Source organism: Triturus cristatus, chromosome 3_2 (genome assembly GCF_964204655.1).
Source record: "Triturus cristatus chromosome 3_2, aTriCri1.1, whole genome shotgun sequence".
NCBI lineage: Eukaryota > Metazoa > Chordata > Amphibia > Caudata > Salamandridae > Triturus > Triturus cristatus.
In genome coordinates, this window is record NC_140584.1 from 226,704,002 (window position 1) to 226,720,534 (window position 16,533).

At 43.0% G+C, this 16,533-nt stretch overlaps 1 protein-coding gene across 1 annotated transcript in view; it reads right to left on the reverse strand.

The window, feature by feature from the left end:
• LOC146857060 (von Willebrand factor D and EGF domain-containing protein-like) overlaps positions 1 to 15,499 on the reverse strand; it is a 1,714,722-nt gene extending 1,699,223 nt beyond the window's left edge. Inside the window, 1 exon segment of the mRNA XM_085647013.1 lies at positions 15,331 to 15,499. Coding sequence (XP_085503139.1) covers positions 15,331 to 15,430 — 100 coding nt within the window. The 5' untranslated portion in view covers positions 15,431 to 15,499.
• Between the last annotated feature and the right edge of the window lie 1,034 nt (positions 15,500 to 16,533).

Genomic DNA, 16,533 nt, shown 5'->3' on the forward strand with positions numbered 1-16,533 from the left:
CACTCCCACAACTACTGACATTCCCGTTTAAGCACTCACTCAGACACTCATGCACCCACTCAGACAACCGCTCAGACATTCACACATGCACTCATGCACCCACTCACACACACAGTGAAACAATTATGCAGCCACTCCAAGACTCATACAGATACTCTCACACCCATTCACAGACCCATTAAAACACTCATGCACTCCCTCACAAACCCAGTGAGACACTCATGCACGCATTCACACACAGAAAGGGGGCATGGCTTCCAACGAGGTCTCAGCAATTCCGCTGTGGGGAACTTACTTGCGACAACAATAGGGGTTCTTGGCCCCAACGACTCTCAGCAGCCAAGGGGACACCATCCCCCAACTAGTAGTGCATCTGGAGGGGTGTTTGTAGAGTGGTTAAGAAAGGAGGCAGGGTATGCATGAGGTCCCAGCAATCCCTCTGTGGGGGACTTGTGGAAACAATAGGGATTCTTGGCCCCCAACAACCCTCACAAGGCAAGGGGATCTCATCCCCTAACTAGTAGTGCTCCAGGATGCCCTTTGCAGAGTGGTTGAGAAAGGGGGTGGGGCCTCCCATGAGGTCTGAGCAATCCCACTGTGGGAGACCTACTTTTGGGTGTCATTTAGCCCTGGGGAGGCGGTGGTCCCCAGTGCTTGGGGGGTCTGTGTGGCCCCCCATTAATCTTTCTTTAACCCCTTCGCTGCCAGGCCTTTTCCCCTCCTGTGCCACGCACTTTTTTGGCTATTTGGGGTAGTGCGCGCTGAGGCCCCTGTAACATTTTGACCACATAAGGTATCCACGCCAAATTTGCGTTCATTTCTTCCAACATCATGGGGCTTCTGAAGGTACTCAGGGTTTGTGGATTCCCCTGGAGGGGTCACAGAAATGAGCCAAAATACAGCAAAATTTAGGTTTTTTGGGGGAAAATGGGAAAAACGGGCTGCAAATGAAAGCTTCTGGGTTTTTACCTGCAAGTGTTATCAAAAAAGGGTTTGTGGGGCTGAAATCACCATTTTCCCAGCTTTTAGCGGAAACCAGACTTTTGTCAGAAACCCAACATTTTTTACACATTTTGGCATTTTTCTGGGACATAGCCTATTTTTGCTATTTTTTGTGCTTTCGACCTCCTTCCAGTTAAAGGTAGAAATGGGTACAAAAGCAATAATGGATCCTGGAAAGCTATACATTTTGGAAAAGTAGAAAAAATTCTGAATTCAGCAAGGGGTCATTTGTGTAGATCCATCAAGGTTTTTTTATAGAAACTAACAGTTAAATATAGGATAAATTGAAAATTTGTTGAATAAAAAAGCCTTTTGTGTCAACATTTTCACCTGTAACTCCTTCTAATTATGACAGCTCTTTAACAGCAATATACCGTTACATCCGCTGGACATTACTGGTTGTGGGGATATATAGGACTTGTAGGTTCACCAAGAACCCGACGAACCCAGAGCCAAAAACTGAGCAGCAACTTGCAATGGTTTTTTATTATGTACCGGGTATATAGTAATTATTCTGTAAAAATGTGTACATGGAAAAATCGGTATGAAAGACACCTATACATTTCTGAAATGGGAACAAAATATAGAGTTTAGAAACAGTAGATATTTGCACATTTCCAAAATTGGGATTACTCATACTAGCATGAGAATTATCTGTCATTTTTTAGAATGACTTCTTTTTTACCCAATGTCTTTCATTTGGAAGGCAGAAATGCATCGAAAGTCAATAGGTAATAACAGTTCCTTTACAAATCTGAATTACCCTAAATCTCCCGATAAAAACGGTACCTCACTTGTAGGGGTAGGCATAGTGCCCACGACAGGAAATGGCTCAAAACCCAACGTGAACACACCACATTTTCACAATGCAAAATTACCCTTTTTTAGCAAAGTGCCTAGCTGTAGTTTTTTTAACCCTAGTTCTGCCGGCACATAGGGAAACCTAACAAACCTATACATTTTTGAAAACTAGACACCCAGGGGAATCCAGGATGGGGTGACTTGACTGCCTCCCACCAGGTTCTGTTACCCAGAATCCCTTGCAAACCTAAACAATTGCCAAAAAACACACTTTTTCCCCACATTTATCTGGTGGAAAGTTCTGGAATCTGCGTGGATCCACAAATTTCCACCCACCCCGCGTCCCCCAAAGTCTTCCGTGAAAAATGGTACCTCACTTGTGTGGGTCAGCCTAGTGCCCGCGACAGGAAACGGTGTAAAAAGTAACATAGACACACCTCAATTTCGTAGCGAAATAATGACCCTTTTTTGGCAAAGTGCCTAGCTGTAGTTTTTGAACCATAGCTCTGCCGGCACCTAGGGAAACCTAGCAAATCTATACATTTTTGAAAACTACACACCCAGGGGAATCCAGGATGGGGTGACTTGACTGCCTGCCACCAGGTTCTGTTACCCAGAATCCCTTGCAAACCTCAAAAATTGCCAAAAAAAACACATTTTCTCCATATTTCTGTGGTGGAAAGTTCTGGAATCTACTTGGATCCCCAAATTTCCACCCACCCAGTGTTCCCCGAAATATTCCGAGAAAAATAGTACCTCACTTGTGTGGGTCGGCCTAGTTCCCGCGACAGGAAACGGCGCAAAACGCAACGTGAACACACCTCAATTTCACTGTGAAAAATGACCCTTTTTTGGAAAAGTGCCTAGCTGTGGTTTTTGAACCATAGCTCTGCCGGCACCTAGGGAAACCTAGCAAACCTATACATTTTTGAAAACTAGACACTCAGGGAAATCCAGGATGGGGTGACTTGACTGCCTCCCACCAGGTTCTGTTACCCAGAATCCCTTGCAAACCTAAAAAATTGCCAAAAAAACACTTTTCCCCCACATTTATCTGGTGGAAAGTTCTGGAATCTGCGTGGATCCACAAATTTCCACCCACCCCGCGTCCCCCAAAGTCTTCCGTGAAAAATGGTACCTCACTTGTGTGGGTCAGCCTAGTGCCCGCGACAGGAAACGGTGTAAAACGTAACATAGACACACGTCAATTTCGTAGCGAAATAATGACCCTTTTTTGGCAAAGTGCCTAGCTGTAGTTTTTGAACCATAGCTCTGCCGGCACCTAGGGAAACCTAGCAAATCTATACATTTTTGAAAACTACACACCCAGGGGAATCCAGGATGGGGTGACTTGACTGCCTGCCACCAGGTTCTGTTACCCAGAATCCCTTGCAAACCTCAAAAATTGCCAAAAAAAACACATTTTCCCCATATTTCTGTGGTGGAAAGTTCTGGAATCTACTTGGATCCCCAAATTTCCACCCACCCAGTGTTCCCCGAAATATTCCGAGAAAAATAGTACCTCACTTGTGTGGGTCGGCCTAGTGCCCGCGACAGGAAACGGCGCAAAACGCAACGTGAACACACCTCAATTTCACTGTGAAAAATGACCCTTTTTTGGAAAAGTGCCTAGCTGTGGTTTTTGAACCATAGCTCTGCCGGCACCTAGGGAAACCTAGCAAACCTATACATTTTTGAAAACTAGACACTCAGGGAAATCCAGGATGGGGTGACTTGACTGCCTCCCACCAGGTTCTGTTACCCAGAATCCCTTGCAAACCTAAAAAATTGCCAAATAAAACGCATTTTCCCTACATTTCTCTGGTGGAAAGTTCTGGAATCTGCGTGGATCCACAAATTTCCACCCACCCCGTGTTCCCCAAAGTCTTCCGAGAGAAATGGTACCTCACTTGTGTGGGTCGGCCTAGTGCACGCGACAGGTAACGCCGCAAAACGCATCGTGGACACACCTCAATTTCGCAGTAAAAAATGAACTTTTTTTGGCAAAGTGCCTAGCTGTAATTTTTGAACCCTAGCTCTGCCGGAACCTAGGGAAACCTACTAAACCCACACATTTCTGAAAACTAGACACCCTGGGGATTCCAGGGAGGTATGGCTTGCGTGGATCCCCCAACGTTTCCTTACCCAGAATGCCCTGCAAACCTCAAATTTAGCTGAAAAAAACACCTTTTTCACACATTTTTGTGTGGGAAAGTTGTGGCATCACCGGGCTGACACAAATTTCCTACCACCCAGCGTTCCCCCGGTTCACCTGATAAAAACAGTGCCTCACTCGTGTGAGAGGCCCAAGTACCCGCGACAGGCAAGGGCCCAAAACATAGTGAGGCGACATGAAAATTGGCTATCTCAAAACGACCTGGTTTCGCAAGGGGGGTCACTTGGGTTTTTGGCCCGGTGCTCAGCGGCCACCTAGGGAAACCTACCAAACCCACACATTTCTGAAAACTAGATACCCGGGGGATCCCAGGGAGGTATGGCTTGCATGGATCCCCCAACGTTTCCTTACCCAGAATGCCCTGCAAACCTCAAAATCATCTTTTTCACACATTTCTGTGTGGGAAAGTGGTGGCATCACCAGGCTGACACAAATTTCCTACCACCCAGTGTTCCCCCGGGTCTCCCAATAAAAATGGTGCCTCACTCGTGTGGGAGGCCCAAGTACCCGCGACAGGCAAGGGTCCAAAACGTAGTGTGCCTCAACAGGCAAGAGTCCTAAACGTAGTGCACCTCACTACGTTTTGGACCCTTGCCCGTGGCGGGTCCTTAGGCCTCCCACACGAGTGAGGCACCGTTTTTATCGGGAGACCCGGGGGAACGCTGGGTGGTAGGAAATTTGTGTCAGCCCGGTGATGCCACAACTCACAGTGATGTGTTCAAAATTAAAAAGAGTGAATGAATCAATGTAGGAAGAAAATAACCTCCTATGGTTAATAATGCCATCTACGGAGCCGACCGGGGTGGTTGATTTGGCGGGATATTATCCCAGGGATTCATAGCCGAGTGGACATTCCCACCACCCGGTTTCGAGCTCATGAGGCAATTTTCTCTTTACAGCAAGTTAATGGACCATATAAGACCTATCTAGGCATTATTAACCATAGGAGGTTATTTTCTTCCTACATTGATTCATTCACTCTTTTTCATTTTGAACACATCACTGTGAGTTTTAGGAAGGGATCCTTAAGGTCCTGAAGAAGAAGCTTGGGGAAGCTTCGAAACATGTCGGCACCATCAGGAGGCACAGCTCATTGAGGCATACTCCCTCCTCCCCCCCACCATTTTACTAATACCAGCTCAAACGGTATAATAAATTTCTTTAGACCAAAGAGCCAGGTATTTTTTAATTCACGTTTCCATCCACTCCTGACCCTTCCTCTCACACCCTCGCATCACACATAGTCGTCTCATTTATAACAGTGCTCCCGCGTAGTCGTAGGTGGTAGCCCGCCCCGTCCTGTAGAGGGGCGGGAAGACCCCTATGATGAAGCATGACACCAAGGGCCCTTTTGGTGTGTGAGGGGTATTTAAACAACTGATTTGTATTCTCCACGGCTGTGGGATACATATATTCCTCTTGTGGGAGTTTCTTGACATACTCAACCTACGGGTGGATCCCTATGTTTATTAGCATCTGACCGGGAGGAAGTATCCACCTCCACCACTCGGACGAGTGGTACCTCTCTACTCCCTATTTTGTTTTTGTCTGGATCCTTGGATGATCCACGTACCCACTCCCACTCCCACACCCACACAACCATTCATAAACCAATTCACAGACCCATACCAATAAATAAATATCTGCTCACTGATTCATAGATATACACACACACCCACTCACTCACGTATACAGCCACACAAAAAAAGTTTTTAAAGTTTTTTTAAAAAGAGGAAGTCCGGGAACTAGGGGATGGGGTGCCTGGGGCCCGGTCTTTCTTTTTTTTAACATTTATTTTATTTAAAGGGAGGGGTGCTGCATGGTCCCGTCCAGGCCTATTTTGGCACCGGAAACACCATCCCCTGGGGCCTGCCCAAAGTTTTTTTTTTTAAGGGCGGGAGCCCATGCAGCCAAGTCAATACTATGGGTGCCCTGGTCCCACCCACGGTACCCACTCATTTATTGGGGATTGAGGGGATAGCATGAAGGCCCTGTGGTCCCTGCCAGCTGCCCCTATCCTGGGGAAGCCAGCATTTCATTTGAACAGAGGGGGCGCTAAACATGCATTCCCTCTGTTCAAAAGTAATTCTGCTCCGCTTCGAGAAAGCAAGAGCATTTTACATGCTCTTGCTCACTCAAAGCAGAGCAGAGTTTGGTATGGCTTGGCATCAGCGGTGCTCCTTCCAAGCAATAGCAAACTGCAACGTCCTGGGGTGGGCACCCTGGGACATTGCAGGAGCCAGCCCTGGGGAGTGGCAGTCCCCAGGGCCATCTATGGCTCTATGGAGGGGCCCCTCCATTGTTAATTTAGCCCCTGGAGGTGGTGGTCTCTGAGTCGAATGTATGAGGGAATTCTGCATGTGTTTTTATCATGCAAGCCTTAGGAACTCTGTCATTTGAATGAATGTGCCTTTAGCAAGCATTTGTTCTGCACACAAGTCATTTTAATGACTTGCCTTAGGGGGGAGCTGGATATTGGAATAGTTTAATTTACTATTCCAACTCCAGTCTGCGCAACAGTATGGAAGGTGTTGGACTTTGATTCCTCCACCACTTCACCATTGCGCCCCCCCAAAGCAAGTCCTTGTAATGACTTGCATGCATGCAGAATGAATGCGTGCTAAAGACACATTGGTTCTGTTGCTAGTGCTGAGAAGGCACAGCGTGATTCTGGCGTCATCCTCATGGGGCATCCTCATTTATGTGCCCCAGGAGGGGGGCCTGTGCGACCTCCCTCCTATAATTTCAAATGCCCCCCGGATCTTTCCTCCCCAGGGGCCTATAGCTATCGAAGTGCTGGAGCATGCGCTTAATTTTTTCCCCTTTTTTATTTTCTGCAGGATTCATGTATCCAGAAAAACACCCACCAAAATTATTTGTTTTTATTAATGCTTTTTTGCCTCTGGGGGTATCTTGTTTTACCCTCCTCCCCCAAGAGGTCTGTGAGGTTAGGATGTTTCTACTCAGCCCCCTTTTCTTTTTAAAAAACCTTTTTTCTGTGACTCGGTTCAACTGAGTCACAAGATGGCTGCCAACACTTCCTAGTTCAGCACGAGATAGGGAAGGGTTGCGGATCCACCATGTCCCTATATATACACTGGTAATTTCATTAAATTTCTCTACAGCTACAGAACCTATTTCTACCAAATTAAAAAAAGGCACTTTCTTGGACCAACATCTATCTTCCTGCCAAATTTGGAGTAAGTTCAGCAGTTCGGGCTGTAGCAATGTCTAAAAGTCCTATAAGAATTAACATGGAGAAAACATGCTTTTAAGCACCCTCTGGTTCCCGATCCCCGCATGATGGATAACCCCAAAACTTTCAAGACAGCAGCTTAAGTGAGGGTTATATCAGTTTTGAAAATGTAATGAAGATTCGTCAAACTGCACCAAAGTTATTGGCAAATGGAAAAATGCTCTTCCTTTGGAAACTAGGTTCTAACTATAACTACCTACTGGCGACTACCAGAAACAAACTAAAGTTTACAGGGATGTTACAGTAAGGTTCAGCTTTGCTGAGCTTGTTTTAAATGGTAGGTAACAGCAAGCCTCAGGGCTCCTTGCTCAACCCTACACTTTTTAACATCTATGTTACCCCCTTGATCAATCTCTTCTGAAGCTATGGCTTTGCAGTGTTCTTTTAAGCCGAAGATACGCATATTGTGGTGTCTACATCTTCTGACATCATAAAGGAAGCAAACAACTTTCACAGCTGCATTACCCATATCGCTAGCTGGATTCAGAGGAACTGCCTGAAATTGAAATCGGAAAAAAACCGAGGGTTTTGATCTTTGGAAAGGACACCACCTTCTGGAACTTGTCTTGGTGACCAGATGATCTTAGCCCACTTCTAGTGCCCGTGCAAAATGAGAGAAACCTTGGTAGTTACCTTGGATACTAAACTTGGATTCTCTGAACATATACATCAAATCAACTCTTCGGGTTTCTTTTTTCTTAGGGTACTTAAGAAGATTTTTCTATTCATCCCCCAGGACCTACAAAAGATAGTGATTGTGGCACTTGTCACCTCCAAGATTGACCACTGTAATGCCCTATATTTGGGTGCCCCAAAGCAACAGGTGAAAAAAACTGCAATCCTTACAGAACGCAGTGGCCAGAATGCTCTTAAAAATTCCAAAGTTTGCATCTATCTCCTCATCATTGCAATGCCTGCACTGGCTACCTGTCAAGAAGAGGATAATTTATGAGGCCCGTTGCCTGGTTCATAAAGTGCTTTACCGGACAGGTCCTTTATACTTCCAGAATCTGTTCAGTTGGTTTACCCCCAGCAGGCATCTAACATCTAATTCAGCAAAAATGATAATCAGTCCCAGAAGAAAGAAAACAAGATGGGGTGGAAGGATGTTCTCCTACTGTGGTGGAAATCTCTGGAAGTCTTTACCTTTAACCCTACGCTGCCAATCCAGCCTCTTACTATTCAGTAAGCAATTGAAGACCTGGCTCTTTACTGAATCTTTCATTTAGGTGTAGCTATTTAGTTCTCGCCTACAGCTCCTCACCTGAGGGGCCACTGCCAGCGCTAAGACACCTTTGGGTATTTGCACAATATATAAGCCATTTTACTTTACTTTACACACACAAAACCATAGAAATTATATACATAGGCTTCACTTACCTGATATGTATGTACATGTTCATTGTAAAGGCATTGGTGGTAAAGGCATATGTGTGGTAAAGTCTTGCATGGTAAAGACTATGCATTGTAAAGGCAGTGCATGTTAATGACTGTGTGGTAATGGTAATGCATGGTAATGACTGTGTTGTAAAGGTTGTTTCCCGTATAATATATACCTGATTCTCATGGATCAAAACTAACAAAAAAATGACTAAAGATTCTTATGGTAAATATTGCGAATGAGACCAACTTGTCAGGTTTGTGATGTAAGATTTATCACCTGTGCACAGCTTTTGTAGGTGAAATTTCCTGCAGAACCTTTTTGTGGTGCATTTTGTTTCTCCAAAAGCTTGTGGGCAGGGAAGAACCTATAGCAAAAATAAGGTTTTACTGTTTTCCCTAAAATACATAAGTCCAGATTCACTAACACTTTGTGAAGGATTTGCATTAGTTTTGGAACTCAAACCAAGTTGAAAGTGTGATATTTACTTTCCAACACAAACCAGGACTAACTTTAAAATGTTTTGGAAAGTTTGGCAAACAAATGTAATGCAGCATTATGCACTACTTTGGGAACATTGATGCAAATCCCTAGGGGCCTATAACTATCGAAGTGCTGGAGCATGCACTTAATTTTTTTCCCTTTTTTATTTTCTGCAGGATTCATGGATCTAGAAAAAAAAACACCAAAATGATTTGTTTTTTTAATGCTTTTTTGGCTCTGGAGGTTTCTTGTGGTACCCTCCTCCCCCAAGAGGTCTGGGAGGTCAGGATGTTTCTACTCAGCCCCCTTTTCTTTTTAAAAAACCTTTTTTCTGTGACTCGGTTCAACCGAGTCACAAGATGGCTGCCAACACTTCCTAGTTTGAAGTGGTGGCAGAAAATCAGATCTCAGCACGAGATAGGGAAGGGTTGCGGATCCACCATGTCCCTATATATACAACTGGTAATTTCATAAAATGTATCTACAGCTACAGAACGGATTTACACCAAATAAAAAAAAAGCACTTTCTTGGACCAACATCTATCTTCCTGCCAAATTTGAAGTAAGTTCAGCAGTTCGGGCTGTAGCCATGTCTAAAAGTCCTATAAGAATTAACATGGAGAAAACATGCTTTTAAGCACCCTCTGGTTCCCGATCCCCGCATGATGGATAGCCCCAAAGCTTTCAAGACAGCAGCTGAAGTGAGCGTTATATCAGTTTTGAAAATGTAATGAAGATTCGTCAAACTGCACCAAAGTTATTGGCAAACAAAAAAATGCTCTTCCTATGGAAACTAGGTTCTAACTATAACTACCTACTGGTGACCACCAGAAAAAAACTAAAGTTTACAGGGACGTTACAGTAAGGTTCAGCTTTGCTGAGCTTGTTTTAAATGGCAGGTAACAGCAAGCCTCAGGGCTCCTTGCTCAACCCTACACTTTTTAACATCTATGTTACCCCCTTGATCAATCTCTTCCGAAGCTATGGCTTTGCAGTGTTCTTTTAAGCCGAAGATATGCATATTGTGGTGTCTATATCTTCTGACATCATAAAGGAAGCAAACAACTTTCGCAGCTGCATTACCCATATCGCTAGCTGGATGCAGAGGAACTGCCTGAAATTGAACTCGGACAAAAACCGAGGGTTTTGATCTTTGGAAAGGACACCACCTTCTGGAACTTGTCTTGGTGACCAGATGATCTTAGCCCACTTCTAGTGCCCGTGCAAAATGAGAGAAACCTTGGTAGTTATCTTGGATACTAAACTTGGATTCTCTGAACATATACATCAAATCAACTCTTCGGGTTTCTTTTTTCTTAGGGTGCTTAAGAAGATTTTTCCATTCATCCCCCAGGACCTACAAATGATAGTGATGGTGGCAATTGTCACCTCCAAGATTGACCACAGTAATGCCCTATATTTGGGTGCCCCAAAGAACAGGTGAAAAAAACTGCAATCCTTACAGAACGCAGTGGCCAGAATGCTCTTAAAAATTCCAAAGTTTGCATCTATCTCCTCATCATTGCAATGCCTGCATTAGCTACCTATCTGGAAGAGGATCATTTATGCGGCACGTTGCCTGGTTCATAAAGTGCTTTACCGGACAGGTCCTTTATACTTCCAGAATCTGTTCACTTGGTTTACCCCCAGCAGGCATCTAACATCTAATTCAGCTAAAATGATAATCAGTCTCAGAAGAACGAAAACAAGATGAGGTGGAAGAATTATATACACAGGCTTCACTTACCTGATATGTATGTGCATGTTCATTGTAAAGGCATTGGTGGTAAAGGCATATGTGTGGTAAAGTCTTGCATGGTAAAGGCTATGCATTGTAAAGGCAGTGCATGTTAATGACTGTGTGGTAATGGTAATGCATGGTAATGACTGTGTGGTAAAGGTTGTTTCCCGTATAATATATACCTGATTCTCATGGATCAAAACTAACAAAAAAATGACTAAAGATTCTTATGGTAAATATTGCGAATGAGACCAACTTGGCAGGTTTGTGATGTAAAATGTATCACCTGTGCACAGCTTTTGTAGGTGAAATTTCCTGCAGAACCTTTTTGTGGTACATTTTGTTTCTACAAAAGCTTGTGTGCAGGGAAGAACCTATAGCAAAAATAAGGTTTTACTGTCTTCCCTAAAATACATAAGTCCAGATTCACTAACACTTTGTGAAGGATTTGCATTAGTTTTGTAACTCAAACCAAGTTGAAAGTGTGATATTTACTTTCCAACACAAACCAGGACTAACTTTGAAACGTTTTGGAAAGTTTGCCAAACAAATGCAATGCAGCATTATGCACTACTTTGGGAATAGTGATGCAAATCCCTATCAATTACCAATTGTAGAAATTTGCACCAGTTTTACAAGTCTTTGAGGCAGGTGTAATATTGAAGAAATGTTTTAATTTCTCCATACTTTTCAAACATCACCTGTGCCATGCATCCTGCAACACACATATAAAGTGTTCACTCTGCTTTCTCCCTTTTTCGCACTTTCTCTTCCTCCTCTTCTCCCCTTTTCTCTATTTCTCTCTTTTGCTGGAGGTCAAAGTCTGTTGAAGAAAAATGAGTGCCCCTCTCGAAAAATGAATGCCCCACCTGCAACCACTGGCTCAAATTTAGCACTGTGGTTAATGCACTTGATGGAGTGATCTGTGAATTGTCTAGTCACAGTTTTGGCTCATGATAGCACAATGGGTTAAAGTTCCTGCTTCAGAGAACAATGTGTAACATGAGGATCACAGATGTGTATTTTGTGTTGCTAGCTCTGGGAGATACTGCTTTTGGGCCAGTGATCCTTCCTTTACTTGGAGCTCATTAGTTGCAATCCTTTTAATATACCACATTGAGCTATTAACTGTCATTAAAGAACTGCAAGAAAATTGCAAGGCCTAGGTTTAGAACCTTATTGTTTTTCCCACAGTCTTTCCTTATTCTAACTTTGCTAACAGGGTTCCTTTAGGTAGTAATACAATTTTATTTATATCACACCACCAATTATTGTGTGACATTTCAAATCCTGAGTTCATGGAGTGAATATATGAATGCCTCATTCCTTGTTTTCATCCCAAACTTAACAAATTGATGGTGGAAATTGATGTTTTGAGGTTTACATTTCAGCACAAATTCCGAATTGTGTTGGAAATTAGCCTCAAGGTAACACAAAGTACCACTTTGCCTTGCTTTGCATCAAGGAAGGGTAGCATACGTGGTTAATGGATGTTCCCATGCACCCACCCATTATTTTTTACGTTCATCCCGATTTACTAACTTGAGTAGAAAGGGATTTGCATTCAAAGATTTTGATTCCTCGATACAGGCATAACGTTGAAGAAAATATTTATTTTCTCCAAACCTTTGAACTGGACAGCACACATACAAAGTGTTAAAGTGTTAAAATTTGTAAAAGCAGAGAATGTTGTTGTGAGAAAATACACTTTCACTATACAACCTATGATGGCATCAGGCATACATCTTGCACTATGGTGTGAGAGCATGTGCATTAGACCAAGGCAGCCTATACTATGCCAGCACTGGAAGAGAGAGTGACAGCACTATATCTAAGTAGCTATGGTGCATTCTCTTTTATTATTCAACACAGTGCAGCAACTTTAGTTACTGCACTGTGTTAAAATATAGTAAATCTGCCCCCTCGTTTCACCAGACCAAGTGCTCTTAACTTATATTGCCTACCAGTATGGATGAAATGTGACAAACTCCTTGTAGCCGTTATTGTATTGAGTCAGATTTCTTATACATTGATTTAGACACTTGTATGACTCATTGTCTCTGTATAATATGTTTGTGATGTAAAGTGCTCTGACACTACATTGGGATGAGTAGCGTTATAAAATAAATAAATGTAAAAGAAGGGCTATGGAGAGATGAGGGGCCTCATTGGAGGGTGGTACTGAAGGAATCAGTAAAGGAGAAGGTGATTGGGGGAGAACTGACAAAGATTGTTGCAACGGGTGCCATCAGTGCTAAAGCCGACTTTGAGCCTCATGTTCAGGTTCTTCCTGCAAGACTGACTGATTTTACTTTCACTTTGTACATTGTGGCAATTGTAAGCTTCGTGTTTTGTGAAGCAAAAGTCATCATGGTAAACTATTAGAGCTCAATTTACAAAGATAAACTTGAGCCTGAAGCCTTAGTTTAAACCTGAAGTCTACGGCCCTACAGGGCTGGACTGGGAACCGAAACCGGCCCTGGCAAAGAGCTCTGCTAGTGGAAAGCTTTGTGCCACTTTACGCTATTGCTGCAGAGGGCTGATATTGCAGCTATGCAAAACCGGCCCCTGTAACAAAAACGACCCCCCAGGGGCCTAAAACCAGCCCTCACCCTGACAGACCACCGGAGAAACGCCCAGTGCCCGCTTCGGCCAGTCTGGTACTGCGGGCCCAGTCTACAAATGTAAACTTACACTTTTGCATAACCTTACAATTGCTTGCTGTTCACAAAGGGATTTACAAGTAGTATCTATACGAGTGATGAGTCTCCTCACATAAAAACATAGGACTTTTTATGTGCAGAGACTCTGCACTCTTAACCCGTTGCGTGCGCGCGTCGGCCAACAGCCGTCGCGAGCACTACCTCAGTAGTGCTGAGCACGTCCGTTGACCCACCCGGCGCGGCCCACTCAATAAAACTCCCGCACCACGGCGGAATTTGCGCCGCGGTTAAGGAGTTAAAGTTACTACTTGTATATCTGTTTGTGAATAGCAAGCAAGCATAAACTTGAACGAAAGTGTAAGTTGGCCTTTGCAAATCAGGTCCTAAATTTAGGCCTGAAGGTCTAAACTTAGACTTCAGATGTAGACATAGAATTCAGGTCTAAGTTTACCTTTGTATATCGGGCTCTAAGTGTTCATTCGATGCAAAATTCCATTTTAAGTGTAATTTCTTTTTGTTATGGAAACAATCTATTTTCACACAGCAATTCTTTGCTGCCCTTAACTGTAGAGACTGTCAGTGATATGCATAATATGAAATGCACTTTATGAGTTATACTCATTAAACTTGAAACACGTAGGGAAAAAATGGCCTATCCTACAAAACTTTAGATTGATCGCTAAAAACTAGATGTTTCACATTTCAACACTATGATAGCTACATGTGTATAATACATAACATATTTTTGTGCTTGCTTTATAATGGCAGACATGTCATGGCTGGAGAAAATTATGTTACGCTTATTTGTGGAAGAGAAGAGAATGTCAGAGAATCCTTTGTAAGCGTTAAAAAAGCCAACAAAACAAACAATTTCGTCCTGGACTTCAATACAAAAATCAAAGTATAACAAACATGTTAATGCTTTTTTTATTCCCAGTCACATAAAAGATTGGTTTAAAATCCGTAAACATCTTTCATGCATCTTTTACGTTTTTTAATAGCAAACTGTTTATGCAGACCTGTTTATGTTTACACAACGCCCAGGCACATTTTACAAGTAAATACAAAAATTCAATAGGTGTGTGTCACTTTTTCGCAACAGACACAAATACTGCGCTGCATTGCATGGCATGAAAGGAGCAGGAGAGCGCCATGTCTTCAGAGATATGGCTCTCTCCTCACCTCTCCCTAACGCCAGCTTTGATTTTAGCAGCCGTGCACCAGGCACACGCCTTAGCGCCCTAGAGCTAGCCTGCGTGCCTGAGTCTACCATTGGTTTTGTACTGGAAGAGTACCCTTTCAGTACAAAATACTATGCTTAGACACATTTCAAACTTTTCCTACATTGTATGAGTGCTGCACAGACTTCCTTACAAATGGCATTAACATTTGGCGCTGTATCCTGTCTACTATTGTTTGTAGATAGAGTTTTGCGTCAAATGAAATGGGTAACTCCTCTTAGCACTAAGTAATGCAAAGCAGCAGTGGTTTTCGTTACTTTTGGGTATTTTTCAGCACAAAACAAGTTTTGCACTGGAAAGGGAACCAGGAAAAACATTTTGTGAAGGTTAGCGTCATTTTGTGAGGGTAACCCAGTACAAATGTTTGAGAATACCCCCTACATTTCTTGCAATATCGCAATATAAATTCAGATGTGAACATTCTTTGGGGTTGGTCAGGTTAAACATGATTATGTTTATATAGTATGCCCCACATTACTAGTCAGTGCTGCTTATCAACACACTTTAAAACACATCCTGCCAGATATAGACAAAGGTGCAAAATGAACATGACTCATCATCTGGAACATAATGATGGAAATCTTACCTAACGAGGCACGTCCCGTTCCCGGAAGCACCATAGTAGCCCACAAGAGGAAGGTTTCGAGAAGTAAAGCCCGTTGATGCAAAGATGCAAAGCTTGCCATGTTGCTGAAAGTTGTCTTGTCTCACACATCCACCAACAGTCAACAACCAGAAAAGAAAGCCTTCTAGAACAGGACTTTGCAGAAAGGGGTCCGACTCCTAAACCGCATATGTAATGCTAGGAGAATGTTGCCTCTGCTGCGGCGGGAAAGGTTTCGAGGATTACGTAAGCTAACATTTGGAATATGGCGACGTCCGGTAACTGCGCACACACCCTTACTTCAGAGACCGAAGTTAATGCAAGCCATGCACCAGATGCTCGGAGAAATTGAAAAGGAAACATTAAACACGGAGTGCTGGACGAATCGTTATAATCCTGTCAATGAAACATTCGCGCAGTTCGTTTGTAGGTCAAAGAGTGCCTGTAGTAAAACATACACCAGACTATGCACGTTTCAAAGATTGCTAAACAAACTATTGTTGTTCTTTTAAATTAAATTATCAGAGATAGCTTTCGTTATCTATCAATATGTAGAAAACACGTGTCCCTTTTATTTAGAAGCATTGCCCTAGCTATCAAATTAGCTACCCTCATACTTTATGCGCACCAACAAAATTCTAAATATTAAGAATACCTCACTTGAAGAGAGAGGCGTCTAAAGTTATTCAATTATTCCTATTTTGTGTGCCACTCCTTGTTATTGTTAAGGGAACTGTTTTCATAGAGTGACTGCAACCTCAAGCTCTCTGGTGGGTAGGTAATGAAAAGCACATATAAATAATTCGAAAAACCAAAAACAGACATTGCAGGTACTGTAATACACGGATTACTCCCCCCAGACCATTAGATCAAGACACAGAATTCATACGGGACATAATATTGTAAAATGATTGTAAATCGAATGTAAGGTTTGGTTGTGGTAATCATTATACTACACTTGTGTATTTTTGTTTCAGATACAGGGCGTTCATAATGGAATGTTATGTCAAAAAAGTGGGTCTCAGTGTGGGGGGGGGAGGTTGGGTATTATGTTGGACACAGGCACGTGAGAATTCATCCAAAGATATGTTCATATGCACTTGGCAGACGCTAGTTCAGAACGATATGGGTTGATGAGTGATCCAGACAACAGAAACATCAGACGCCCTGCACTGCAATTTATAA